General features: G+C 65.8%; 1 protein-coding gene across 1 annotated transcript in view; it reads right to left on the bottom strand.

Annotated features, from left to right (window-relative positions):
* Positions 1 to 3970: 3970 nt before the first annotated feature.
* Positions 3971 to 26051, bottom strand: part of LOC137460879 (USP6 N-terminal-like protein) — a gene marked incomplete at its 5' end in the record, with an annotated part of 32916 nt that continues 10835 nt past the window's right edge. The window contains 8 exons of the mRNA XM_068170928.1: positions 3971 to 6598; positions 7694 to 7846; positions 9944 to 10043; positions 11302 to 11367; positions 14921 to 15015; positions 16363 to 16483; positions 17610 to 17658; positions 20779 to 20888. Coding sequence (XP_068027029.1) covers positions 5409 to 6598; positions 7694 to 7846; positions 9944 to 10043; positions 11302 to 11367; positions 14921 to 15015; positions 16363 to 16483; positions 17610 to 17658; positions 20779 to 20888 — 1884 coding nt within the window. The remainder of the gene's footprint in view (positions 6599 to 7693; positions 7847 to 9943; positions 10044 to 11301; positions 11368 to 14920; positions 15016 to 16362; positions 16484 to 17609; positions 17659 to 20778; positions 20889 to 26051) is intronic.

Raw genomic sequence — 26051 nt, forward strand, 5'->3', positions numbered from 1 at the left:
GCTCAGCTTCAGCTGCTGGCACCCAGCACCCCCAGGGCCTTTCCTGCTGGGCAGTTTGCAGCCACTCTGCCCCCAGCCTGGAACCTTCCTGGGGTTGTTGTGACTGAGGTGCAGGACCCAGGCCTCATCCCATTGGCCTCAGCCATAGCTCCAGCCTGGCCAGGGCCCTCTGCAGAGCCTTCCTGCCCTGCAGCAGCTCCCCACAGGCACCCAGCTGGGTGTGCTCTGCAGCCTGCCCCAGGGGGTGTGTGGTGTGGCAGTAAGAAACCTTGGGGAGGCTGAGTCAGCCTTTGCCGTTCCAACCACGCCAGGCAGCTCCAACCCCCCTGCACAGTCGGTTGGGTCTTCCTCCCCTCCCCTTCCCCCCGATCTCTTACCCCCCCACCCCGCCAGAAAACCCCAAGCAGAAGGAGCAGCCCTGCAGCGGCCGGGCTCGGTGTTGGAGTAACAATGGGCACGGGTTAGAAAGAGCCAGGAGGAAGCTTTGTTCCAGCTGTAAACAACAGCAGCAGCTCACAAAAGCAGATGGCCCCCAGCTGCGGCCCCCCCCCCAGGCTGGGGCTGCCCCCCAGTGCCAGCCCCCTGCCCACCCACTGCAGCCACCCCAAGTGCTCACCCAGCCCCCCGCCCCAGCCCCGGGCTGCTGCGGAGGGCAACCAAGCTGTGCCGAGGTGCTGAGGTGAGGCTGCGGTGCTGAGCCTGCTGAGGGGCTGGGGCAGGGGGCTTGGGCCAGGTACTGGTCCTGCTGAGCTGCCAGCCTCAGCCTTCTCCTTCCCCTCCTGACCCCAGCAGGAGCTGAGGCTGGCACAGCCCCACAGGCAGGTACTGGTCCTGCTGAGCTGCCAGCCCTGAGCCTCTCCTTCCCCTCCTGACCCCAGCAGGAGCTGAGCCTGGGCCATGTGCTGCCCACCCTGGCACAGCCCCACAGGCAGGTGCTGGTCCTGCTGAGCTGCCAGCCCTGAGCCTCTCCTTCCCCTCCTGACCCCAGCAGGAGCTGAGGCTGGCACAGCCCCACAGGCAGGTACTGGTCCTGCTGAGCTGCCAGCCCTGAGCCTCTCCTTCCCCTCCTGACCCCAGCAGGAGCTGAGCCTGGGCCATGTGCTGCCCACCCTGGCACAGCCCCACAGGCAGGTGCTGGTCCTGCTGAGCTGCCAGCCCTGAGCCTCTCCTTCCCCTCCTGACCCCAGCAGGAGCTGAGCCTGGCACAGCCCCACAGGCAGGTACTGGTCCTGCTGAGCTGCCAGCCCTGAGCCTCTCCTTCCCCTCCTGACCCCAGCAGGAGCTGAGCCTGGGCCATGTGCTGCCCACCCTGGCACAGCCCCACAGGCAGGTGCTGGTCCTGCTGAGCTGCCAGCCCTGAGCCTTCTCCTTCCCCTCCTGACCCCAGCAGGAGCTGAGGCTGGCACAGCCCCACAGGCAGGTACTGGTCCTGCTGAGCTGCCAGCCCTGAGCCTCTCCTTCCCCTCCTGACCCCAGCAGGAGCTGAGCCTGGCACGGCCCCACAGGCAGGTACTGGTCCTGCTGAGCTGCCAGCCCTGAGCCTCTCCTTCCCCTCCTGACCCCAGCAGGAGCTGAGGCTGGCACAGCCCCACAGGCAGGTACTGGTCCTGCTGAGCTGCCAGCCCTGAGCCTTCTCCTTCCCCTCCTGACCCCAGCAGGAGCTGAGGCTGGCACAGCCCCACAGGCAGGTACTGGTCCTGCTGAGCTGCCAGCTCTGAGCCTCTCCTTCCCCTCCTGATCCCAGCAGGAGCTGAGGCTGGCACAGCCCCACAGGCAGGTACTGGTCCTGCTGAGCTGCCAGCCTCAGCCTTCTCCTTCCCCTCCTGACCCCAGCAGGAGCTGAGCCTGGCACAGCCCCACAGGCAGGTACTGGTCCTGCAGAGCTGCCAGCCCTGAGCCTCTCCTTCCTCTCCTGACCCCAGCAGGAGCTGAGGCTGGCACAGCCCCACAGGCAGGTACTGGTCCTGCAGAGCTGCCAGCCCTGAGCCTCTCCTTCCCCTCCTGACCCCAGCAGGAGCTGAGGCTGGCACAGTCCCACAGGCAGGTATTGGTCCTGCTGAGCTGCCAGCCTCAGCCTTCTCCTTCCCTTCCTGACCCCAGCAGGAGCTGAGGCTGGCACAGCCCCACAGGCAGGTACTGGTCCTGCAGAGCTGCCAGCCCTGAGCCTCTCCTTCCTCTCCTGACCCCAGCAGGAGCTGAGGCTGGCACAGCCCCACAGGCAGGTACTGGTCCTGCAGAGCTGCCAGCCCTGAGCCTCTCCTTCCCCTCCTGACCCCAGCAGGAGCTGAGGCTGGCACAGCCCCACAGGCAGGTACTGGTCCTGCTGAGCTGCCAGCCCTGAGCCTCTCCTTCCATTCCTGACCCCAGCAGGAGCTGAGCCTGGGCCATGTGCTGCCCACCCTGGCACAGCCCTGGGCTTACCTGCAGCAGGAGGCAAGGAGCCAGCCTGGGTTGTCTCCAGCAGGGGATGCTTGGAGGTGCTGAGATGCCTCCAAGGACAGCCCCATGCACACTGCTGGCTCCCAGCCCCCTCAGCCTGCTCTGCCCCCTGCAACTCTCCCCACAGCTGCCAGGGGCTGCAGCTTGGCAAAGAGCTTCTTAGGTGGCACAGTGAGGAGCTCTGAGACCTCCTCTGCCGAGCAGCACCTGGGGGGCTGGGGATGTGGCTGCCTGGTCCAAACAGGTCACTGAGACCAGCTGGTGGCAGGGCCCAGGCTCAGAGGTGACCTTGCTGCTCGCTCCAGGCAGGCCTTGGAGAGAGGGTCCCTGCCTTGGGCTCCTGTGGGCACCTCCTGCCCTGCCAGGAGGGCAACACTGCAGAGCTGCCCAGCTGGGTGAGCAGCCCAGGCCCCTGCCCACCGCCTGCAGAGCCTGCCTGGAACGGGGGGAGGGCAAAAGGAGACAAAGCCACTGCAGCTCCTGCACCCTGCAGCTCCTGCACCTGCAGCTCCTGCACCCTGCAGCTGCTGTACACTGCAGCTCCTGCATCTGCAGCTGCTGTACACTGCAGCTCCTGCACCCTGCAGCTGCTGCACCCTGCAGCTGCTGTACACTGCAGCTCCTGCACCCTGCAGCTCCTGCACCCTGCAGCTCCTGCATCTGCAGCTCCTGCACCCTGCAGCTGCTGTACACTGCAGCTCCTGCATCTGCAGCTGCTGTACACTGCAGCTCCTGCACCTGCAGCTCCTGCACCCTGCAGCTCCTGCACCTGCAGCTCCTGCACCTGCAGCTGCTGTACACTGCAGCTCCTGCACCCTGCAGCTCCTGCACCCTGCAGCTCCTGCACCCTGCAGCTCCTGCACCTGCAGCTCCTGCACCCTGCAGCTCCTGCATCTGCAGCTCCTGCACCCTGCAGCTGCTGTACACTGCAGCTCCTGCACCTGCAGCTCCTGCACCCTGCAGCTCCTGCACCTGCAGCTCCTGCACCTGCAGCTCCTGTACACTGCAGCTCCTGTACACTGCAGCTCCTGAACCCTGCAGCTCCTGCACCTGCAGCTCCTGCACCCTGCAGCTCCTGCGCCTGCAGCTCCTGCACCCTGCAGCTCCTGCACCTGCAGCTCCTGTACACTGCAGCTCCTGTACACTGCAGCTCCTGCACCCTGCAGCTCCTGCACCTGCAGCTCCTGAACCCTGCAGCTCCTGCACCTGCAGCTCCTGCACCCTGCAGCTCCTGCACCCTGCAGCTCCTGTACACTGCAGCTCCTGCACCTGCAGCTCCTGCACCCTGCAGCTCCTGCACCTGCAGCTCCTGCACCTGCAGCTCCTGTACACTGCAGCTCCTGAACCCTGCAGCTCCTGCACCTGCAGCTCCTGCACCCTGCAGCTCCTGCACCTGCAGCTCCTGCACCCTGCAGCTCCTGCACCTGCAGCTCCTGTACACTGCAGCTCCTGCATCTGCAGCTCCTGTACACTGCAGCTCCTGTACACTGCAGCTCCTGCACCCTGCAGCTCCTGTACACTGCAGCTCCTGTACACTGCAGCTCCTGAACCCTGCAGCTCCTGCACCCTGCAGCTCCTGCACCTGCAGCTCCTGTACACTGCAGCTCCTGTACCCTGCAGCTCCTGCCCCCTGCAGCTGCTGCACACTGCAGCTCCTGCACCCTGCAGCTCCTGCACCTGCAGTACCCTGCAGCTCCTGCACCTGCAGCTCCTGTACACTACAACTCCTGCACCCTCAGCTGCTGCACCCTGCAGCTCCTGTACCCTTCAGCTCCTGCACCTGCAGTACCCTGCAGCTCCTGCACCCTGCAGCTGCTGTACTCTGCAGCTCCTGTACCCTGCAGCTCCTGCACCTGCTGTACCCTGCAGATCCTGCACCTGCAGCTGCTGTACCCTGCAGCTCAGCTGCAGGAGGCCTTCCAGAGACCAGATCCAGCCCTGCCCAATTGCAGGAGCCAGGCCAAGAGATGACCACCAGCCCTGAGGGGCTCCTCGATGGTTCCTGGGCAGCTCCGGAGGTCAGGGGACTGCTGCCAGCCCTGAACCACTGCCCAGGCCTGGCACACCAACCCTGCAGGGTTACCAGGCCTCCAAACCAGCTCCACCTCTGGTGCCCTCCACAGCAGCCATGGTGTGCCCTCCACAGGGGCCATGGTGTGCCTTCCACAGCAGCCATGGTGTGCCCTCCACAGCAGGAGGACACCACTGCCTGCACACCATGCCTGGGCACCGTGCCGGGTCCAGCAGCCTGCCCCTGAAGGCAGGGTGCTCCTGGAGCAGCAGCTCCTGTTCCTGTTGGGCCAAGGGAGTGGCAGTGCCCGCTTGCTGCCCTGCAGCTGCCAGGGCAAGGCCAGCACAGAGGCCACTGCCCCGTGCCCAGCCTCAAGCCTCCCTGCTGTGCTTCTCACCTGGAGAACTTGGCAGAGAACCACCCTGCTGGCTGCCCTCCGCTGGGCTCAGGCCAAGGAAGATGCCCAGGGAGTGCACAGCTGCTCAGCCCCCACTTTGGGGCAGCAGCCACCACCGTGCCAGCAGCCAGCGTGGCAGCAGCAGGAGGCTCCAGCCAGGCTGTGGAGTTGCATAGAGGCCCCCAGGGCCCTGCCTCGCAGTGCTGCTGCCCACGGCCACAGGCCTGGATCCTGGAGGCCTCTGGAAGCACCACGGCAGGCCGCCCGCAGCGGGCACCCACCGAAAGCATCTCCCAGCCCCTGGCTGGCAGGGGCAGAAGGAGGCCACCCCGCAGCCTCAGCAGGCCTGGCTGTGCCCTGCCCAGTGCCCAGGCTGTGGGGGCTGTGGGGAAGCAGAGGGAGCCCCTCCCAGCGCGTCCCTGGCGGAGGAGCCGCCGCAGCTCGCCGGTGCCGCTCCTCGCCGCGCTCGTCCCCAGGCGCAGCACTGCTCAGAGGGGTCCTGCCCACGGGCTGAGGGTGCTGCCCTGGCACCCTGCCTCTGCCTGCCTGCCCACGCCCCTGCTAGAAGGTGACCGACTTGGGCAGCTTGGGCAGGGCAGGGGAGGCTGGCAGAAAGCTGTTCTCAGACTGGGACTTGGGCACCGTCGGCGGCAGCTTGGGCTTGGGGCTCAGGGGCGGCCGTGGGGCTCTCAGCGCAGGGAAGGCTTTCTGGAGGCTCCCAGGGGCATCTGGTGCCGGGGCTGGTGGCATGGAGGCGGCAGGCAGGGGCTGCCCAGTCTCTGGCAGAGGCAGTGCCACCTGCTTTCTGTTGGAGAAGTCCTGCTCCGTGGCGTGTGCCAGGTGGAGGGGGGTGGTGGTCGTGATAAGGGCATAGGGGCTGCTCCCCTCCCTGCCAGGGGACGCCGCCCGCTGGTCGGGGCTGCCCTGCGCCGGCCCTGCCACCCCTGTCTGGCTGCCTGCCAGCAGGGGCACGCTGCCCCCCAAGCCTTGTGGCAGCAGGGGGCTCCGCTGCAGGCTGCTGAGCTCCCCCAAGGACGCAGCTTTGGATGCCAAGTGCTGCCAGTCCCTTCTGTGGGGCACCGCTGCCTGGCACCGCGCCTGGGCCGCTGCCTCCTCGCCGCCCTGCCGCGGGGGGACGGAGGGGCACCGCTGGCAGCCTGGCAGAGGGTGAGGATCCCCCTGGAGCGCAGGAAGGCCTTGCCCCTGGCAGAGGGAAGGGGCTGGCTGGGGGGCTGGCAGGGCAGCAGGGCTGGGCTCCGTGGCAGGAGGCTCCGTGGCAGGAGGCTCCGTGGCAGGAGGCTCCGCAGGGCTCCGGTCGGGAGGGCTGGAGGCGTTCCGGAGAGAGGAGTCCGAGAGGTCAGCTGGCGTGGGGAGGGACCCCGAGGCAGGGTGCCCCCTGGCAGGGCTGGCAGGAAGCAGAGGCTGCTGGGGGGGCAGGGCTGTGGGCGGGAGGTGGGGATGGCTCCGCGCCTCGCCGGGCTCCGGCTGCCCCTCCTGCCCTGCCGCTGCCCCGGCAGGAGGCCGCAGCGGGGCGGCCGCGTCCATGGCTGCAGCTGCTTCCCTGTCCTGGCGAGGGGGAGTCCTTGCTCCTGCTGCTGCCACTCCTCCTGCTGCCCCAGGGCCTCTCTGCTCCAGCGGCTGCTCGCCCAGGAGGCCGTTCTGGCCGTTGGCCGCCGCGGTGCCCTTCCTGGCCACGGGGCTGAGGGAGAGCTCCAGCCCCAGAGGCTTCCGTGGGAACTCCTCAGGCTTTGCTGCATTGGAAACAGGGAAACAGAGACGTGCTTGAGGTCACCAGACCCAACCCTTCCCTGCACACTGCTGCCTCAGCTTCAGCTCCTGCCAACCACCACCCCGGGACCTGTTCTCCTGGGCACCTTCCAGGCACTCTGCCCCCGGCCTGGAGCCTTCCTGGGCTGGTTGTGACCCAAGGGCAGGACCCAGCCCTTGGCCTTGCTGAACCTCATCCCACTGGCCTCAGCACATTGACCCAGCCCAATCAGGTCCCTCTGTACAACCTCCTGACCCTCCAGCAGACCATCACTGCCACCCAGCTTGGTGTTGCCTGCCAGCTGCCTGAGGCTGCCTCAGCTCCCTTGCCCAGATCCTTGCTGAAGCCTGAGACCAAACACCCCAAGTGTCACAGTCACAGAGCTGGCAGGGCTGGAAGGGAGCTCAAGGCTCAGTCAGTTCCTACCCCCTGCCATGGGCTCCCAGCCACCTCCAGCCTGGCTGCAAACACCTCCAGGCAGGAGGCTTCCACCACCTCCCTGGGCAACCTGGGCCAGGCTCTCACCACCCTCCTGGCCAACAACTTCTTCCTCACAGCCAATCTCAATCTCCCCACTTCTGGTTCTGCTCCATCCCCCCCAGTCCTATCCCTCCCTGACACCCTCAAAAGTCCCTCCCCAGCTTGCTTGCAGCCCCCTGCAGCTCCTGGAAGGCCACCAGAAGGTCTCCTGGGAGCCTTCTCCTCTCCAGCCTGCACAACCCCAACTCTCTCAGGCTGTCTGCAGAGCAGAGCAGCTCCAGCCCTCTGCTCCTCCTCCTGGCCCTGCTCTGGACACCTTCCAGCCCCTCCAGAGCCTTCCTGGCACAGAGGCTGCAGAGCTGGCCCCAGAGCTGCAGCTGTGGGCTCAGCAGAGTGGAGCAGAGGGGCAGAATCCCCTCCCTGGCCCTGCTGGCCACACTTCTGCTGCTGCAGCCCAGACTGTGATCCTCTCTGTCCCTCAGCTCAGCTCTGCTCCCCACCTGCCACAGCTGGGGCAGCTGCTGCAGCTTCCCGGGGCTGCCCTGGCTCCCTGCCGTGCCAGGGGGCTGCTGTGGGCTGCAGCTGGCCCTGCACCCACCTGGGGGGGGCAGGTCACACTTGATCTTGCGCAGCTCGGCCATGGAGAGCTGCAGCTGCTCGATGACTGCGTCGTCCTCGTAGTGCAGCGAGCCGGCGATGCGCTCCTGCAGGAACTCCCGCAGCTCCTCCAGGCTCATCCTCAGCAGGCGCTCTGGGCACAGGCAGCCACACACACAGGGGGGGCTGGGCTTGGATGGGACCCTCAGCATCACCTGGTTCCACCCCCCCCCCGCCCATCACTCGGTGCCCAGGTGGCTCAAGGCCCCATTCAGCCTGGGCGCTCCGGGGCGGCACAGCCTCAACCCTTCTGCCTCTCCCCCAGCTGCCTCCTGTGCTGCCTGAGCAGCCCCCTCTGAACCCACCCAGCATGCAAGATGAAGCTGGCAGGGCCAGGCAGAGAGGCACGGGGTGCAGGGAAGGTGCTTCATGGCAGTGATCACCGTGCAGCCCTCACTAAAGCAGGAGACTAAGCCCCGGGCTGCAGCTGAGCAGCAGCGGCCACGGAACCCCTGCTGAGCAGGATGCAGCTCTTGGGCTGCAGCTGGAAGTTCTCCCCGAAGCCTCTAGGAGGAGGAAAAGCTCCGTGAGACAGACCCGAGCGGCAGACGGCAGCGCTGCCGGCAGCCACCGAGCAGCTGCGGCTGCAGACCGGCTCCGGCCAGCACAGCTCAGCCACGGCAGGCAGGGAGGGAGGGAGGAAGGGAGGCAGGAAGGGAGGGAGGCAGGAAGGGAGGGAGGGAGGGAGGAAGGGAGGAAGGGAGGGAGGGAGGGAGGAGAGGGAGAAAGGGAGGAAGGAAGGGAGGAAGGGAGGAAGGGAGGGAGGGAGAAAGGGAGGAAGGAAGGGAGGGAGAAAGGGAGGGAGGAAGGGAGGAAGGGAGGAAGGGAGGGAGGAAGGAAGGGAGGGAGGAAGGGAGGAAGGGAGGGAGGAAGGAAGGGAGGGAGGAAGGGAGGGAGGAAGGAAGGGAGGGAGGAAGGAAGGGAGGGAGGAAGGGAGGGAGGACGGGAGGAAGGGAGGAAGGGAGGAAGGGAGGAAGGAAGGGAGGGAGGGAGGAAGGGAGGAAGGAAGGAAGAGAGGAAGGAAGGGAGGGAGGAAGGAAGGGAGGAAGGGAGGAAGGAAGGGAGGGAGAGAGGAAGGAAGGGAGGCTGGCTGAGCCAGGGCAGGCAGGCAGGGAAGGAAGGCTGAGCCAGGGCAGGCAGGCAGGGCTGGGATTCAGGTGGGAACAGGATCCAGGCAGGGATTTGATCCATGCCAAGGATGCAGGCAGGGGGGAGGCACTAGAGGGGCTTAAAGTCCCAAAGATCTCAAGGCAGATCCATGCCTGCCCCAAGCTCCTGCAAGGAAAGCAGGGCTGGGGCAGCCTGGAGGTCTGGCCCTGGGTTCATTTCTCCCTCTGCAGCCTGTTGAGCTCTAGAGCCTTGCCCAGGCAGCTGGGGTGCTGCCTGCCCTGCCCCTGCAGCCTGCTGGCAGAGGCTGTGGGGTGCAGCATGCAGGAAGGGGCAGCTGGGAGGGATGCAGGTGGCTCTGCTGGGTGCTGAGCATCCTGCAGCCCCTGCAGCATCTCAGCTCCACCTTCACACCTCTCCCCCTTGCACCTTATGGGGACAAATTTCTTCTGGGGACATTCTGATTGGGCACAAGGGGAATCTTTCCCCCCCAGGGATCACAGAGTTGTTTGGCTTGGGAGAGACCTCCAAGGTCATCCAGTCCAACCTCCAACCCAGCACCACCAGGTCACCACCACTAACCCATGGCCCTCAGCACCACATCTCTGCAACCCCCCCAGGGCTGAGGCCTCCAGCACAGCCCTGGGCAGCCTGGGCCAGGCCTTGCCTGAGAGGTTTCCTAACACCCAACCCTCCCCTGGAGCAACCTGAGGCCAGCTCCTCTCCTCCTGTTGCTTGCTCCTTGGGAGAAGAGCCCAACCCCCACCGTGCTCCAGCCTCTTTCAGGCAGCCACTGGAGGGGGAGGAGGTCTCCCCTGCTCCTTCTTTCCTCCCCTGCTCAGGGCAGGGCTGGACTCCCCAGGGCTGGGGCAGCTGGAAGGGGCAGCTGGAGGTGGTGCTGGGCAGCCCCCCCAGGCTGCCCTGTTGGACTAGAGGACTCCTGCAGTCCCTGCCAGGCTGGCAAGCCACGGCCCCAGGAGCACCAGCAGCAGGCTGGGGCTTTGGGGCCAGCAGAGGGCTGCAGCACAGGGCTCCCAGCAGGCTGGAGGGGGGTGGGCAGCCCAGCAGGCCCCCAGGAGCTTACTCTTGTGCAGTTTGAGGATGGTGTAGGCCATGGCAGTCAGCACTCGCTCCCCCTCCAGGATGTAGATGTCCCAGAGGCGCAGGGTGAGGGTGAAGGGAGTCTGCTCCAAACACAAACACCAGCTGGTTAGCAGGGGCAGGCAGGGGGTGGCATCACTACTCCCCCCCAGGCACAGCAGGGCAGGCACTGGCTGTGCAGGACTCAGCCATTCATCTGACCCTTTGTGCTGCTGACTTCAAGCTAAGAGCTTTGGGTGGCCAGGACAGGCCCTGGAGCCTGGGTGTGGGGGAAGGGAAGGAGAAACCTCCCAGAGAGGCAGATGGATTCCCTGACCCTGGAGGGAGCATCACCACCTTTCACCCTGTGGACACACAAACCCACTCCAAGCAAACTGCTCACAGAGGGCGAGGGCTGAAGGTCCAACAGTGCTTCACTGAGCATCAGAAACCCTTCCCTTGGTGTCTAGGATCAGAGTGGCTTGGGCTGGAAGGGAGCTCAAAGCTCAGCCAGCTCCAACCTCCCACCAGCACAGGCTGCTCAGGGCCTCATCCAGCCTGGCCCTGAACCCCTCCAGGCAGGAGGCAGCCACAGCCTCCCTGGGCAGCCTGTGCCAGAGTCTCCCCAGCCTCACTCTCAACAATTTCTTCCCAGCAGCCTTCTGCACATGCAGCCAAGGTGAGCAGAGGCTGCAGAACCTCCCCTGTGGGGCCAGGCTGGGAGAGCTGGGGCTGTGCAGCCTGGAGGAGAGAAGGCTGCAGGGAGACCTCAGAGCAGCCTTGCAGTGCCTGAAGGGCTGCAGGAGAGCTGGGGAGGGACTCTGGCCAAGGGCTGGGAGTGCCAAGAGGAGGAACAATGGCTTTGAGCTGGGAGAGAGGAGACTGAGAGTAGAGATGAGTGAGGCTGGGGAGACTCTGGCACAGGCTGCCCAGGGAGGCTGTGGGCAAGCTGTTGTGAAAGTCTTGGCTCAGGACTGGCCAAGGACTTGTCCCCTGCTTAGCTGTGTCTCCAGTGGCCATCCCTGCAGCTGCTGCAGTGCTGTCTGCTCAGGTCTGTGCCTGCAGCTCTTTCCCAGGGCCAGGGGCAGGTGAGTTGCCTTTGCAGCAGTGCCAGTGGGCAGGAGGAGGATCTCTGCTGGCTTGGAAGCTCAGACTGCTGCCACTGCGCCACCTCTCCAGAAGCAGCTGTGGTGAGGCAGCAGGACTGGCACATTGGCAGCTTTGGCTTCTCCCTCCTTAACTGGACTGCTGGGTGAGCACAGGCCCCAGGTGCCCCCTCCTGCCACCCCACCACCCTGGGAGCTCTCCACAGAAGGAAGGCAGCAGGTGAGGCAGAGCAGCACAGGCCCAGAGCATCCTCACCCGGTCGATGAAGCACTGCAGGAACCACTTGGTGGTGTAAATCCCTGTGGTCATCTGCTCCTTGTCCTAGGAGACAGCAGAGGAGAGACAGGAGGGTCAGCAGGCTGCTGGCTGCAGGGCAAGCAGCTCACAGGGCTTCAGGGGAGGTTGGTTGGCTGCAACTGGGGGGCTGGGTGCAGGATCTGTCTCCCCACAAAGCCCCTCTATAAATACCAAGCTTGAAGGCCTTGGCCCAAGACATGAACTGACCACAAGCCTTGATGTGGCCAGACCCCAGCCACAGCTCTGGAGAGGGACTGCTAGGAGAAGATTTTCTGGCCCCAGCCCCCAGCCCAGGCCAGGCTGAGGCAGGGGTCACAGAACCACGGAAACAGCCAGCTGGGAACAGAGCCTCAGCAGCACCAAGGCCAACCCAGGACCCTGCTCTGCAAGGCTCAGCCCTAAACCACAGCCCCAAGCATCACAGCCAAACCTCCCTCAAACACCTCCAGGCTTGGGGACTCCACCACCCCCCTGGGCAGCACTTTCCAGTCCCTGACCACTCTTGTGGGGAAAATTTCTTCCCACTTCCAGTCTGAACCTCCCCAGGGGCAGCTTGAGGCCATTCCCTCTTGTCCTGTCCCTAATGACCTGGGAGGAGAGACCAGCAGCAGCCTCTCCACAGCCTCCTCTCAGGGAGCTGTAGACACCACTGAGGTCTCCCTCAGCCTCCTCTCTTTCACTCTAACCAGCCCCAGCTCCTTCAGTCTCTCCTCACCAGATTTATTCCCCAGGCCCTTCCCAGCTTCCTTGCCCTGCTCTGCCCTGGCTCCAGCACCTCCACAGCTCTCTGGCACTGAGGAGCCCAGGACTGGGCACAGCACTCCAGGTGTGGCCTCCCCAGAGCTGAGTCCCAGGGCACCATCCCCTCCCTGCTCCTCTGGACACAGCATTGCTGATCCCAGCCAAGAGGCCTTTGGCTTTCTTGGCCCCCTGGGCACGCTGCTGGCTCCTGTTCAGCTGCTTGGCCATCAGCACCCCCAGGTCCCTTCCTGCCAGCAGCTTTCAGCCACACTGCCCCAAGCCTGGAGCCTTGCTTGGGGTTGTTGTGCCCCAAGGGCAGGACCTGGCACTTGGCCTTGCTGAGGCTGCTCCTGGTAACCTTGGCCATGGATCCAACCTCTCCAAGTGCCTCTGCAGGGCCTCCCTGCCCTGGTGCAGATCAACACTCAGCACCTAACTTGCTGTCACCTGAGAACTGACTGCTGACAGACTCTGGGTCTTCATCAAGGTCATCAATAAAGATGGCAAACAGAAGTGGTCCAACAGGGAGCCCTGAGGAACATCACTGTGACCAGCAGCCAGCTGCATTTAACTCCCTTGGCCACCACTCTCTGGGTCCTTTCACCCAGGCAGTGCTGTATCCAGGGGGGTTTGTGCTCATCCAAGCCATCAGCAGCCAGATGGCCACGAGAATCCAGTGGGAAATGATGCCAGGGGTGGGAAGGGACCGCTGGAGCTCTTCCAGTCCAACCCCCCTGCCAGAGCAGGAGCAGAGAATCCAGCACAGGTCACACAGAACACATCCAGACAGGGCTGGGAAGGCTCCAGAGCAGGAGACTCCACAACCTCTCTGGGCAGCCTGCGCCAGGGCTCTGGGAGCCTCACAGTGCAGAAGTTCCTCCTCATGCTGGGCTGCAACCTCCTGTGCTGCAGTTTATATCCATAATAAAAGCCCCCTGGGAAGCCCAGGCCTGCACCCCTCACAGGCTGCCTTTGTTCTTATCATCTCCTTCCCTTCTGAGCCTCTTGGGGCCCCACACAAACTGCCAACCCCAACTATTATAGAATCAGAGAACCACAGAAGTCTTGAGGCTGGAAGAGACCTTTGAGCTCCTCCAGCCCAGCCACTGCCCCACAGCTCACACTGCCACCCCTGCTGCTCAGCCCCTGAGCCACAGCCCTCAGCACCACATCCACCAGGCTCTGAAAGCCCTCCAGGGATGGGGACTGCAGCAGCTCCCTGGGCAGCCTGGGCCAGAGCCTCACAACCCTTGCTGGGAGGAAATTGCTCCTAACATCCAAGCTGACCCTCCCCTGGCACAGCCTGAGGCTGCTTCTTCTTGTCCTGCCACTTGTTGCCATGTACCCCACAGGTACCTCCAGACCTGCCCAGCCAGGACACCTTTGCCAGCACCAACTCATGTCCATGGCATGGCTGCAGCTGGAGCAGGATGTCCTGAGAGGCTGAGGAGAGCTCTTTCACAGCTCACTGCATCCCCCTGGCCTCTCCCTTCTCTATCCCTCCCTGGTGTCCAGGGCATGGCCAAAGGAAGTTCCATGGGATGAAAGCCCAGCCCTGGCCTTTGCTTTGCCCCTGCAAGCATGGGGGGCTTCAGGAGCCAGGAGGCTCAGGCAGCCTTCCCAGACTACTTCCCACACTCTTTGTGGCTCTAAGGAAGTGAAACCCTGCCCTGACTCTGCTTCTCTGGCCAGGGCTGGCTGGGCTGCAGCTGCTGCAGTTAAGGGCAGCCTGGCCTGGAGCTGGGCCACCAAGAACCTGTGCAGCAGAAGGGGAGTGCAGGAGCAGGGCCACTGAACAGCCCAGCAGATGCAAGGGCAAGAGAGGAGGGAGCAGCTGCTGGGGAAGGCTCCCCTGGATGGCAGGCTGCAGCTGCTGTGCCCTGCAGATGCTCCTGCAGCCACCCAGCAGCTTTGTGCCACCTGCCAGCTGGAGGTGCCCAAGCAGCAGAGCAGGCAGCAAAGCTCTGCAGTGCCTCACCTGGGGCTAGCAATGGCTGAGCTCAGACTCCAGACAGGGCAGGGGCAGCCTTTGGGCTCCTCAGCTGGGGTCAGAGCACAGCCCAGCTCCAGCTGCTGCAGGCCCTGGCAGCCCTCCAGCACAGCCTTTAGCTTGCAGCAGTCCTGACACTGCTGGCCCTAGAATGGCTTGGGAGGGAAAGGAACCTCTCAGGCTCCCCCAGCCCAGCCCCCTGCAGCCCCCAGGGACAGCCCCAAGCAGAGCAGGCTGCTCCCAGCCCCACACAACCTGCCCTGCACTGCTGCCAGCCATGGGGCAGCTCCACCTCTCTGGGCAGCCTGGGCCAGGCTCTGCCCACCCTCAGCACCAAACATTTCTCCTTCTCTCCACTCTCCATCTCCCTCTTGCAGTTCCAACCATCCCCCCTTGGCCTGGCCCAACAGGCCCTGCTCCAACCTCTGTCCCCAGCTCTCTGCTCAGCCCTTGGAGCACTGCAAGGCCACCAGGAGGTCTCCTGCAGCCTTCTCCTCTGCAGGCTGCCCAAGGCCAACTCTCTCAGCCTGGCTCCCAGCAGAGGGCTTCCAGCCCTGCCAGCACTGCTGTGGCCTCCTCTGGCCCTGCTCCAGCAGCTCCCTGGCTGTGCTGAGGGCTCCAGAGCTGCCCCAGCACTGCAGGGGGGGTCTGAGCAGAATCCCCTCCCTGCCCCTGCTGCCCACACTGCTGGGCTCAGCCCAGGGCATGGCTCCTGTGGCTGAAGCAGTCCTGCATGCTCAGACAGACACTCAGTGCTGCACCCCCTGGCAGAACATCCCTCTGGCTGCCCTGGCAGGGAAAGGGTTAGGGTTAGGGTCAGCATGGGCAGAGCTGGCCAAGAGGTACCAGGTGCTTCTTCAGCTTGGGGAACAGCTTGCTGAGGATCTGCTCATGGTGGGCCTGGAATCTCTGCAGCTTTGGGAAGCCAGGGATGAAAAATCCTGGGTGAGAGAAAATGAGAGACATGAGAACCAAGCAGCAGAGCTGTGGAGCAGCCCCAGGCAGCCTGGGTTCCAGACACCCCTCCCTGCCTGGCCTGCTGCTGTTGGCTGGACCACAGCTCACCCAGCTCCTGCCACTGCCCACCCCCTGCCTGGGTGACAGCCCCCTCAGCACTGCCTCTGGCTGCTCCTTCTCACCCAGCTCCACAGAGCACAACCTCTGCCTTGCCTGCCACCTGCCCAGAACCTCTCTGGCCACACATCAGTGCTTGCCCAGGCCCAGAGGAGGAGAGGAGCTGGCAGAGCACAGGCTGCCAGGCACAGAACTGCCTGCAGTCATCAAGCCACAGGGCTTGCTGCTCTGCTCAGAAGAGTCCTCTCTGCACCAGGCACTGCTGAGCAGGAGCAAGGGGCAGGGATCTGTAGTGTGCCTGCAGCAGCTGTGGTGGAACTCCAGCTGCAGGAAGGGGCAAGGGCAGGCAGCTGGTGGCATGCCCAGGGCACAGCATTACAGGATGCCTTGGGACCTGCTTCTGGGAGGCTTCTCAATCACCTGGAACCTGGAGGTACTGCCTTGCCCAGGGGATGCAGAGGGAAGGCAGCACCTCCCTGCAGCTGCTCCTCACTGAGCACCACAGCCCAGGGCTGGCAAACCACAATCTCCTCTGCTGGGCTCTGCCTGCCTCCAAGGGTGACCCCAGCCCCATGGTCAGGTGGTGCTGGCTGTGACCACAGCCTCACAGACTGCAGCTGGTGGGAAGGGATCCTCCAGGGGCATCCTGTGCCACCCCCTGCAGGCAGCAGGGACAGCTCCAGCCAGAGCCCAGAGCAGGCTGCCCATGGACACAGCCAGGCTGAGCCAGAATGGCTCCAGGGATGGAGCCTCAACCACCTCCCTGGGCAGCCTGGGACAGAGTCTCCCCAGCCTCCCTGGGCACAACTCCCTCCTGAGCTCCAACCTGACTCTGCCCTGCTCCAGTTCCAAACCCTTGCCCCTTGGCCTATCCCCACAGCCCCTCCTGAGCAGTCCCTCCCCAGCTGCCTGCAGCTCCCCTGCAGGTATTGAACTGCAGCTCTGAGCTCTCCCTGCAGCCTTCTCCTCTCCAGGCTGCACAGCCCCAGCTGTGCCCACAGCAGAGGTTCTGCAGCCCTCTGCTCACTGACTACATCTTACCCCCCTCAAAGAACTCTGTGAGCAGCAGTGCTGCAGTGCCCAAGCTGCAGAACCTGCCCTGGACCCTGCAGAGCTCCCTGCCCAGCCCCTGCTGCCCCCTGCCCATCCCCTGCCCATCCCCTGCCCTTCTCCTGCCCATTCCCTGCCCTTCCCCTGCCCTCTGGTGCGGGTACCGTGCATGGCATGCCGCTGGTTGGTGAGGAGCTGTGCCAGGGCCCAGAAGGCATCCTCCTCGTTGAGGTACATCAGCAGGATGGCTGCAATCTGGCTCATGCCTTGGCAGTAGCTCACCTCCTGCAAGAACAAGAGGCCCCCCTGCTGTCACCCCAGCAGGCCCCAGCCTGCAGCTGGAGCTGGGCAGGCTGCCAGGGCTGCCCTCTGCTGCTCCCAGAGCTGTGCCACCCCCAGGGCTGCACTGCTCACAGCCAGGGGGTCTGCAGCAGCTGCCCCAGCACTGACTCAGAGGGGTTGGAGGGGGAAGGGACCTCTCAGGCTTCCCCAGCCCAGCCCCCTGCAGCCCCCAGGGACAGCCCCAAGCAGAGCAGGCTGCTCCCAGCCCCACACAACCTGCCCTGCACTGCTGCCAGCTTTGGGTAGCTCCACCTCTCTGGGCAGCCTGGGCCAGGCTCTCCCCACCCTCAGCACCAAACATTTCTCCTTCTCTCCACTCTCCATCTCCCTCTTGCACTTCCAACCATCCCCCCTGGGCCGGGCCCAACAGGCCCTGCTCCAACCTCTGTCCCCAGCTCTCTGCTCAGCCCTTGGAGCACTGCAAGGCCACCAGAAGGTCTCCTGCAGCCTTCTACAGACTGAACAGCCCCCGGGGCCATGGCCACAGGAACCCCTCCAGCCATGGGGACTCCACCACCTCCCTGGGCAGCCTCTGCCAGGCCCTGACCACTCTGACACCAAAGACATTTTGCCTCCTCTCCAACCCAAGCCTCCCCTGGCACAATTCCAGGCCAGTTCCTCTCCTTCTATCCCCTGGGACTGGGGAGCAGAGCCCAACCCCCAGCTCCCCTGCAGAGAGCAATGAGGTCTCCCTCAGCCTCCTCTGCTCCAGGCTCAACACCCCCAGCTCCCTCAGCTGCTCCTCCCCAGCCCTGCTCTCCAGACCCTTCCCCACTTGGTTGCCCTTCTCTGGCCCTGCCCCAGCCTCTTGCTGCCCTTCCCCAGGAGCTGCTGTGCAATCCTCTGCTTGCTGTGGCCAGGAGACAAAAGGCCCAGGGGGAGGCAGCAGCAGCGCAGAGCCTTCTGCTGCCCACCAGGGCTGCAGCTGCGCTGGGACACCCCGGGGGCAGTGCCGGCGGTGCCCTGGGGCTGTGTGGCACACAGAGAGCGGCAGGGCCGGGCAGGGGGCTGGCAGCAGCCTCTGTTTGCTGTGTGCCAGCCCGAGGCAGAGGCTGTGCTCACTACTCACAGTGTTGTACACGGAGTAAGCTGTCAGGACGTGGAAGAGAGCCTGCTGCCTGCGGAGGAAGCACAGAGCCCCTGAGCAGGGGGCTGAGCCCCGGGCCCCACACCCAGCGCCTGCTCAGACTCCTCTGCCACTCCTACCCATGGCCTGGTGCCCCCACCCCTGTCCCAGGTGCCCCCACACTGTCCCTGGAGCCCCCACACTGTCCCTGGAGCCCCCACTCCTGTCCCTGGAGCCCCCACACTGTCCCTGGAGCCCCCACTCCTGTCCCTGGAGCCCCCACCCCTGTCCTTGGTGCCCCCACACTGTCCCTGGAGCCCCCACCCCTGTCCTTGGTGCCCCCACACTGTCCCTGGAGCCCCCACCCCTGTCCTTGGTGCCCCCACACTGTCCCTGGAGCCCCCACCCCTGTCCCTGGAGCCCCCACTCCTGTCCCTGGAGCCCCCACCCCTGTCCCTGGAGCCCCCACTCCTGTCCCTGGAGCCCCCACCCCTCTCCCTGGAGCCTCCACCCCTGTCCCTGGAGCCCCCACCCCTGTCCCTGGAGCCCCCAGCCGTCCCTGGTGCCCCCCACCCCTGTCCTTGGAGCCCCCACACTGTCCCTGGAGCCCCCACCCCTGTCCCTGGAGCCCCCACACTGTGCCTGGAGCCCCCACTCCTGTCCCTGGAGCCCCCACACTGTCCCTGGAGCCCCCACTCCTGTCCCTGGAGCCCCCACCCCTGTCCCTGGAGCCCCCACACTGTGCCTGGTGCCCCCACTCCTGTCCCTGGAGCCCCCACACTGTCCCTGGAGCCCCCACTCCTGTCCCTGGAGCCCCCACCCCTGTCCCTGGAGCCCCCACTCCTGTCCCTGGAGCCCCCACCCCTGTCCCTGGAGCCCCCACACTGTGCCTGGAGCCCCCACTCCTGTCCCTGGTGCCCCCACTCCTGTACCTGAAGCCCTCATCCCACTCCCTGCCCACAGCGCCCCCTGCCGGCAGTGCCCCCTGCCCGCAGCCACCCTGCGCACAGCACCCCCTGCCCACAGCACCCCTGCCTAGAGCGCCCCCTGCCCGCAGCACCCCTGCCCACAGCACCCCTGCCCTCAGCGCCCCCTACCCGCAGCGCCCCCTGCCCACAGCAACCCCTGCCCACAGCGCCCCCTGCCCGCAGCGCCCCCTGCCCACAGCACCCCTGCCTAGAGCGCCCCCTGCCCACAGCAACCCTGCCCACAGCGCCCCCTGCCTGCAGCACCCCTGCCCACCACACCCCCTGCGCACAGCACCCTCTTCCCGCAGCGCCCCCTGCCCGCAGCGCCCCCAGCCCGCAGCGCCCCCTGCCCGCAGCGCCCCCTGCCCGCAGCAACCCCTGCCCACAGCACCCCTGTGCACAGCGCCCCTGCCCGCAGCAACCCCAGCCCGCAGCGCCCCCTGCCCTCAGCACCCCCTGCCCGCAGCACCCCTGTGCACAGCGCCCCCAGCCCGCAGCGCCCCCTGCCCTCAGCACCCCCTGCCCGCAGCACCCCCTGCCCGCAGCGCCCCTGCCTGCAGCACCCCCTGCCCGCAGCGCCCCCTGCCCGCAGCACCCACTGCCCGCAGCGCCCCCTGCCCGCAGCACCCACTGCCCGCAGCGCCCCCTGCCCGCAGCAACCCCCTGCCCGCAACACCCCCACGCACAGCGCCCCTGCCCGCAGCGCCCCCTGCCCACAGCACCCCCTGCCCACAGCACCCCTGCCCGCAGTGCCCCTTGCCCGCAGCGCCCCTGCACACAGCACCCCCTGCCCGCAGCGCCCCCTGCCCGCAGCACCCCCTGCGCACAGCACCCCCTGCCCGCAGCGCCCCCTGCCCGCAGCGCCCCCTGCCCACAGCACCCCTGCCCGCAGCACCCCTTGCCCACAGCACCCCTGCCTAGAGCGCCCCCTGCCCACAGCAACCCCTGCCCGCAGCACCCCCTGCCCGCAGCGCCCCCGTCCGCAGCGCCCCTGTGCACAGCGCCCCTGCCCACAGCACCCCATGCCCTCAGCACCCCCTGCCCGCAGCGCCCCCTGCCCACAGCACCCCCTGTGCACAGTGCCCCCTGCCCGCAGCACCCCCTGCCTGCAGTGCCCCTGCGCACAGCACCCCCTGCGCACAGCACCCCCTGCCTGCAGTGCCCCTGCGCACAGCACCCCCTTCCCGCAGCACCCCCTGCCCGCAGCGCCCCCAGCCCGCAGCACCCCCTGCGCACACCGCCCCCTGCCCGCAGCACCCCCTGCCCACAGCACCCCCTGCCCGCAGCGCCCCCTGCCCACAGCAACCCCTGCCCACAGCACCCCCTGCCCGCAGCACCCCTGCTCGCAGCACCCCTGCCCGCAGCGCCCCTGTGCACAGCACCCCCTGCCCGCAGCACCCACTGCCCGCAGCACCCCCTGCCTGCAACACCCCCGCGCACAGCGCCCCCTGCCCCCAGCACCCCCTGCCCCCAGCGCCCCCTGCCCCCAGCACCCCCTGCCCCCAGCGCCCCCTGCCCACAGCACCCCCTGCCTGCAGTGCCCCCTGCCCACAGCGCCCCTGCGCACAGCACCCCCTGCGCACAGCACCCCCTGCGCACAGCACCTCCTGCCCGCAGCGCCCCCTGCGCACAGCACCCCCTGCCCGCAGCGCCCCCTGCCCGCAGCGCCCCCTGCCCACCACACCCCCTGCCCACAGCACCCCCTGCCCGCAGCGCCCCCTGCCTGCAGCACCCCTGCCCACCACACCCCCTGCCCACAGCACCCCCTGCCCGCAGCACCCCCTGTGCACAGCACCCCTGCCCACAGCACCCCCTGCGCACAGCACCCCCTGCGCACAGCACCCCTGCCCACAGCACCCCCTGCCCACAGCACCCCCTGCCCGCAGCGCCCCCTGCGCACAGCACCCCCTGCCCGCAGCGCCCCCTGTGCACAGCACCCCCTGCGCACAGCACCCCCTGCCCGCAGCACCCCCTGCCCGCAGCACCCCTGCCCGCAGCGCCCCCTGCCCGCAGCGCCCCCTGCCCGCAGCACCCCTGCCCGCAGCACCCCTTGCCCACAGCGCCCCCGGCCCACAGGGCCCCCTGCCCACAGCGCCCCTGCCCGCAGCGCCCCTGTGCACAGCGCCCCCTGCCCGCAGCGCCCCCTGCCTGCAGCACCCCCTGCGCACAGCGCCCCCTGCCCACAGCGCCCCCTGCCGGCTCACTTGACGCCGTAGCGCTCCCGGAACATGATGTGGTTGCGGAAGGTTCTGTTCACGTCCAGGTCGATCTGTTTGATCTCCGAGGAGAGGCTCTTGGCCTGCTCCTTCATTTGCTGCCGGGGAGGAGGAGCAGACAGGGGCAGGAGTCAGACCCAGCCCACAGCCAGCAGGTCGCCGGCAGCTGGGGGCCGCAGGGGCCGGCTGGAGGTCATCACAGCCCCAGGGGGGTGCTGGAAGCCTCAGCCCTGGAGGTGTTCCAGGCCAGGCTGGATGTGGCTGTGAGCAAACGGCCCCGGTGGGAGGTGTCCCTGCCCCCCCCCTGCAGGGGGTTGGAGCTGGATGAGCCTTGAGGTCCCTTCCAACCCTGACAGCTCTGTGATTCTATGGGGGAGGGACACTGCCCCCAGCCCCCAGCCACCCCCCAGCCAGCCCCCAGCCACCCCCCAGCCAGCCCCCAGCCAGCCCCCAACCAGCCCCCAACCAGTCCCCAGCCAGCCCCCCGCCTACCCCCAGCCTCCCTCCAGCACAGGATCACAGAAGCACAGAAACAGCCAGCTGGGAACAGAGCCTCAGCAGCACCAAGTCCAACCCAGGACCCTGCTCTGCAAGGCTCAGCCCTAAACCACAGCCCCAAGCACCACAGCCAAACCTCCCTCAAACACCTCCAGGCTTGGGGACTCCACCACCCCCCTGGGCAGCACCTTCCAGTCCCTGACCACTCTTGTGGGGAAAATTTCTTCCTACTCTCCAGTCTGAACCTCCCCAGGGGCAGCTTGAGGCCATTCCCTCTTGTCCTGTCCCTAATGACCTGGGAGGAGAGACCAGCAGCAGCCTCTCCACAGCCTCCTCTCAGGGAGCTGTAGACACCAATGAGGTCTCCCTCAGCCTCCTCTCTTTCACTCTAACCATCCCCAGCTCCTTCAGTCTCTCCTCACCAGATTTATTGCCCAGGCCCTTCCCAGCTTCCTTGCCCTGCTCTGCCCTGGCTCCAGCACCTCCACAGCTCTCTGGCACTGAGGAGCCCAGGACTGGGCACAGCACTCCAGGTGTGGCCTCCCCAGAGCTGAGTGCCAGGGCACCATCCCCTCCCTGCTCCTCTGGACACAGCATTGCTGATCCCAGCCAGGAGGCCTTTGGCTTTCTTGGCCCCCTGGGCACGCTGCTGGCTCCTGTTCCGCTGCTTGGCCATCAGCACCCCCAGGTCCCTTCCTGCCAGCAGCTTTCAGCCACACTGCCCCAAGCCTGGAGCCTTGCTTGGGGTTGTTGTGCCCCAACACAACTCAGAATCTAAAGCCTTCCAGTTCAATTCCACTCTGGCTTCTTCTGGTGTCTTTGTGGGAGCCACTCTGACTGCTCTGAGTGTGGAGACCTCAGCTGGCACTCCAGGGACACTTTCCTAAGCCCCACATTGAGGCACAGCCCCAGGCCCTCACCACACCACAGGCTCAGACACAACCAAGTCCAAGCTGTGCAGAGGAGGCTCACAGAGAGCATTCCCATGGGGATCTGGCCAGAGGCCAGCAGAGGAGCACTCTGAGCCTGCAGAAGTGCCAGCAGCTGCTCAGCTGGAGCTGCCTGCCAGGAGCTGAAGGAATCCTGCAGGAAGGCTGCAGAGAGACTTCTGCTGAGGGGGTCTGGAGCCAGGCCAAGGGGGAATGGTTTGGAGCTGAGGCAGAGCAGGGTTAGAGTGGAGCTGAGGAAGAAGCTCTGCAGTGTGAGGCTGGGGAGGCTCTGGCACAGGCTGCCCAGGGAGGCTGTGGCTGCCTCCTGCCTGGAGGGGTTCAGGGTCAGGCTGGATGATGCCCTGACAGCTGAGTGTAGCTGAGAAGAGGCCCTGCCCCTGGCAGGGGCTTGGAGCAGATGATCTCTGAGCTCTCTCCATCCTGAGCCCTTCTGTGGTTCTGTGATCACCACTAACCAGCACACCCCCAGGCCCCCACAGCCCCAGAGGCTCAGTCACAGTGAAGTCCAAACTGCCTCAGCAGACTCTCTGCAGTGACCTCCACCTCCTGCCCTTGCAGAACCATCCCAGGCTGAAGCAGTTCCCACCCCAAGAGCAGCCCTGGGCCATTCCCTCGGGCTGGGGACAACTGGCAGGAGCTGGCACAGAAGCTCAACTCAAAGCTAAGAGTCCTCAGCTCCCCCTTGCTGGCTCCCCACTGGGACACTGAAACACAGAACATCAGGGGCTGGAAGGGACCTTGGAGATCATCCAGTCCAAGCCCCTGCCAGGGGAGCATCACCCAGGGCAGGACACAGAGGAACACAGCCAGGGGGGGTTGGAAGCTCTCCACCCCAGGAGACTCCACAACCTCTCTGGGCAGCCTGCTCCAGGCCTCCAGCAGCCTCACACCAAACAACTTTCTCCTCCTGCTCAGCTCCAACCTTCTGGCTGCCACTCTGTGCCCCTTGCTGTCCCTTGTGCTGTCCCTGGGCACCACTCAGCAGAGCCTGGCCCCAGCCTCTTGCCCCCCACAGCTCCTTTAGCTCTTGCTGAGCATTGCTCAGCTGCCCTCTGGGGCTGCTCTGCTGCAGGCTCTCAGCCCCAGGGCTCTCAGCCTTTGCTGCTCCCAGAGCTGCTCCAGGTCCCTCAGCAGCTCTGCAGCCTGCCCTGGACTCTCTCCAGCAGTTCCCTGTCCCTCTGGGACTGGGGAGCCCAGAAGAGGACCCAGGGCTCCAGCTGTGGCTTCAGCAGGGCAGAGCAGAGGGGCAGGAGAACCTCTCTTGACCTCTTCTGCCTTTCCTAACCCCAGGTTTCAGCAGTGAGAGTCACTACTGAAGCTCTGGGACTGGGAAGCCCAGCACTGGACCCAGTGCCCAGATGCAGTGCCCCAGGGCAAGGCAGAAGCCCTCATGCAAGGCCTGCAGTGAGCCTCTCCTGGGGGCCATCAGGGGACAGCTAATCACTGTGTTCAGTATTCAGCATCACCAAGGTTGGGAGAGACCTCAAGGATCGTGGAGTCCAGCCTGTCACCACAGACCTCAAGACTGGAGTAGGGAGGACACCACTGACCACTGCAGGCCACTGGCAGCAGCTGCCCCAAGAAGAGGCAGCTTAAGAAGAGCTTGTAGGGGGTTTGCAGCCAGCAAAGCCTCTTAGCCCTAAAGCTGCTGCTCAGTGCAGACCCTCTGCAGCACACAGCAAACCCCTGGGGACTTCCCTTTGCTTGGATTGCTTCCAGCTCCCTGCTTGAAGAGAGGGAGCAGGGCAAGGATCTGCTTGCTGGGATTGCTTCTGACCTCTGCTGATTGCCTAAGCCCCTGGCAGCTCCCTGGGAACATCTCCACTGCAGTGAGGATGATGAGGGTGAGCATCACCCTGCTTAGCAGGCAGGGATTACACAAACAGCTGCTGGCAGCAGCACTGCACCTCCTGCCCCAAACCAGACCTGCCCCCCCAGAGCCACAGCCTGGGCTGCAGCCAGGGCAGAGGGCCAGAGCTGGAGAGAGGATCCTGCCCCTCTGCTCTGCTCTGGGGAGACCTCACTGCAGGGCTGGGGCCAGGTATGGGACCCTCAACACAAGGGGGACCTGGAGCTGCTGGAGAGGCTCCAGAGGAGGCCACCAAGGTGAGCAGAGGCTGCAGAACCTCCCCTGTGGGGCCAGGCTGGGAGAGCTGGGGCTGTGCAGCCTGGAGAAGAGAAGGCTGCAGGGAGACCTCAGAGCAGCCTTGCAGTGCCTGAAGGGCTCCAGGAGAGCTGGGGAGGGACTCTGGACAAGGGCTGGGAGTGCCAGGCTGAGGAACAGTGGCTTTGAGCTGGGAGAGAGGAGACTGAGAGTGGAGAGGAGGAAGAAATGGTTGAGAGTGAGGCTGGGGAGACTCTGGCACAGGCTGCCCAGGGAGGCTGTGGCTGCCTCCTGCCTGGAGCCATTCAAGGTCAAACTTGATGTGGCTCTGAGCAACCTCATTCAGTTGGAGCTGTCCCTGCAGGGGCAGTTGGACAAGAAGGCTTCTAAAGGTCCCTTCCAACCCCCTGCATTCCATGCTTCCATGACCCCACCACAGCCTGATCCTCACCCAGCTATGGGATACAGGCTACAACAGCACCCAGGCTGGGAGAGCAAGGCCAACCCTGAGCAAGGCCATCCCTGAGCAAGGCTAACCCTGAGCAAGGCCATCCCTGAGCAAGGCCATCCCTGAGCAAGGCTAACCCTGAGCAAGGCTAACCCTGAGCAAGGCCAACCCTGAGCAAGGCCAACCCTGAGCAAGGCCATCCCTGAGCAAGGCCATCCCTGAGCAAGGTCATCCTGCTCCAGCAGCAGGAACAGCACAATCCACAGCTGGAAGAGGCTGGAAGCCCCCAGCCCAGTGCAGAGCTGGAGCAGGCTGGAAGCCCCCAGCCCAGTGCAGAGCTGCAGCAGGCTGGAAGCCCCCAGCCCAGTCACAGCTGCAGCAGGTTGGAAGCCCCCAGCCCAGTCACAGCTGCAGCAGGCTGGAAGCCCCCAGCCCAGTGCAGAGCTGGAGGAGGCTGGAAGCCCCCAGCCCAGTGCAGAGCTGGAGGAGGCTGGAAGCCCCCAGCCCAGTGCAGAGCTGCAGCAGGCTGGAAGCCCCCAGCCCAGTCACAGCTGCAGCAGGCTGGAAGCCCCCAGCCCAGTGCAGAGCTGCAGCAGGCTGGAAGCCCCCAGCCCAGTCACAGCTGCAGCAGGTTGGAAGCCCCCAGCCCAGTCACAGCTGCAGCAGGCTGGAAGCCCCCAGCCCAGTGCAGAGCTGGAGGAGGCTGGAAGCCCCCAGCCCAGTGCAGAGCTGGAGGAGGCTGGAAGCCCCCAGCCCAGTGCAGAGCTGCAGCAGGCTGGAAGCCCCCAGCCCAGTGCAGAGCTGCAGCAGGCTGGAAGCCCCCAGCCCAGTGCAGAGCTGGAGCAGGCTGGAAGCCCCCAGCCCAGTGCAGAGCTGGAGCAGGCTGGAAGCCCCCAGCCCAGTGCAGAGCTGGAGGAGGCTGGAAGCCCCCAGCCCAGTGCAGAGCTGGAGCAGGCTGGAAGCCCCCAGCCCAGTGCAGAGCTGCAGCAGGTTGGAAGCCCCCAGCCCAGTGCAGAGCTGCAGCAGGCTGGAAGCCCCCAGCCCAGTGCAGAGCTGGTGCAGGCTGGAAGCCCCCAGCTCAGTGCAGAGCTGCAGCAGGCTGGAAGCCCCCAGCCCAGAGGAGGAGCTGACAGCCTTCCTCTTTTCAGTCCTTGCTCATTTTGAGCCTTTTTGCTTCCCAGCAGTGCTGGGCAGCCCCAGTGCTACCTCCCAGTGCCACCTCCCAGTGCCACCTCCCAGTGCCACCTCCCAGTGCAGCCAG

This window comes from Melanerpes formicivorus, unplaced genomic scaffold, assembly GCF_026170545.1.
Source record: "Melanerpes formicivorus ecotype bairdi unplaced genomic scaffold, bMelFor1.0.p_v2 SCAF_855, whole genome shotgun sequence".
Taxonomy (NCBI): domain Eukaryota; kingdom Metazoa; phylum Chordata; class Aves; order Piciformes; family Picidae; genus Melanerpes; species Melanerpes formicivorus.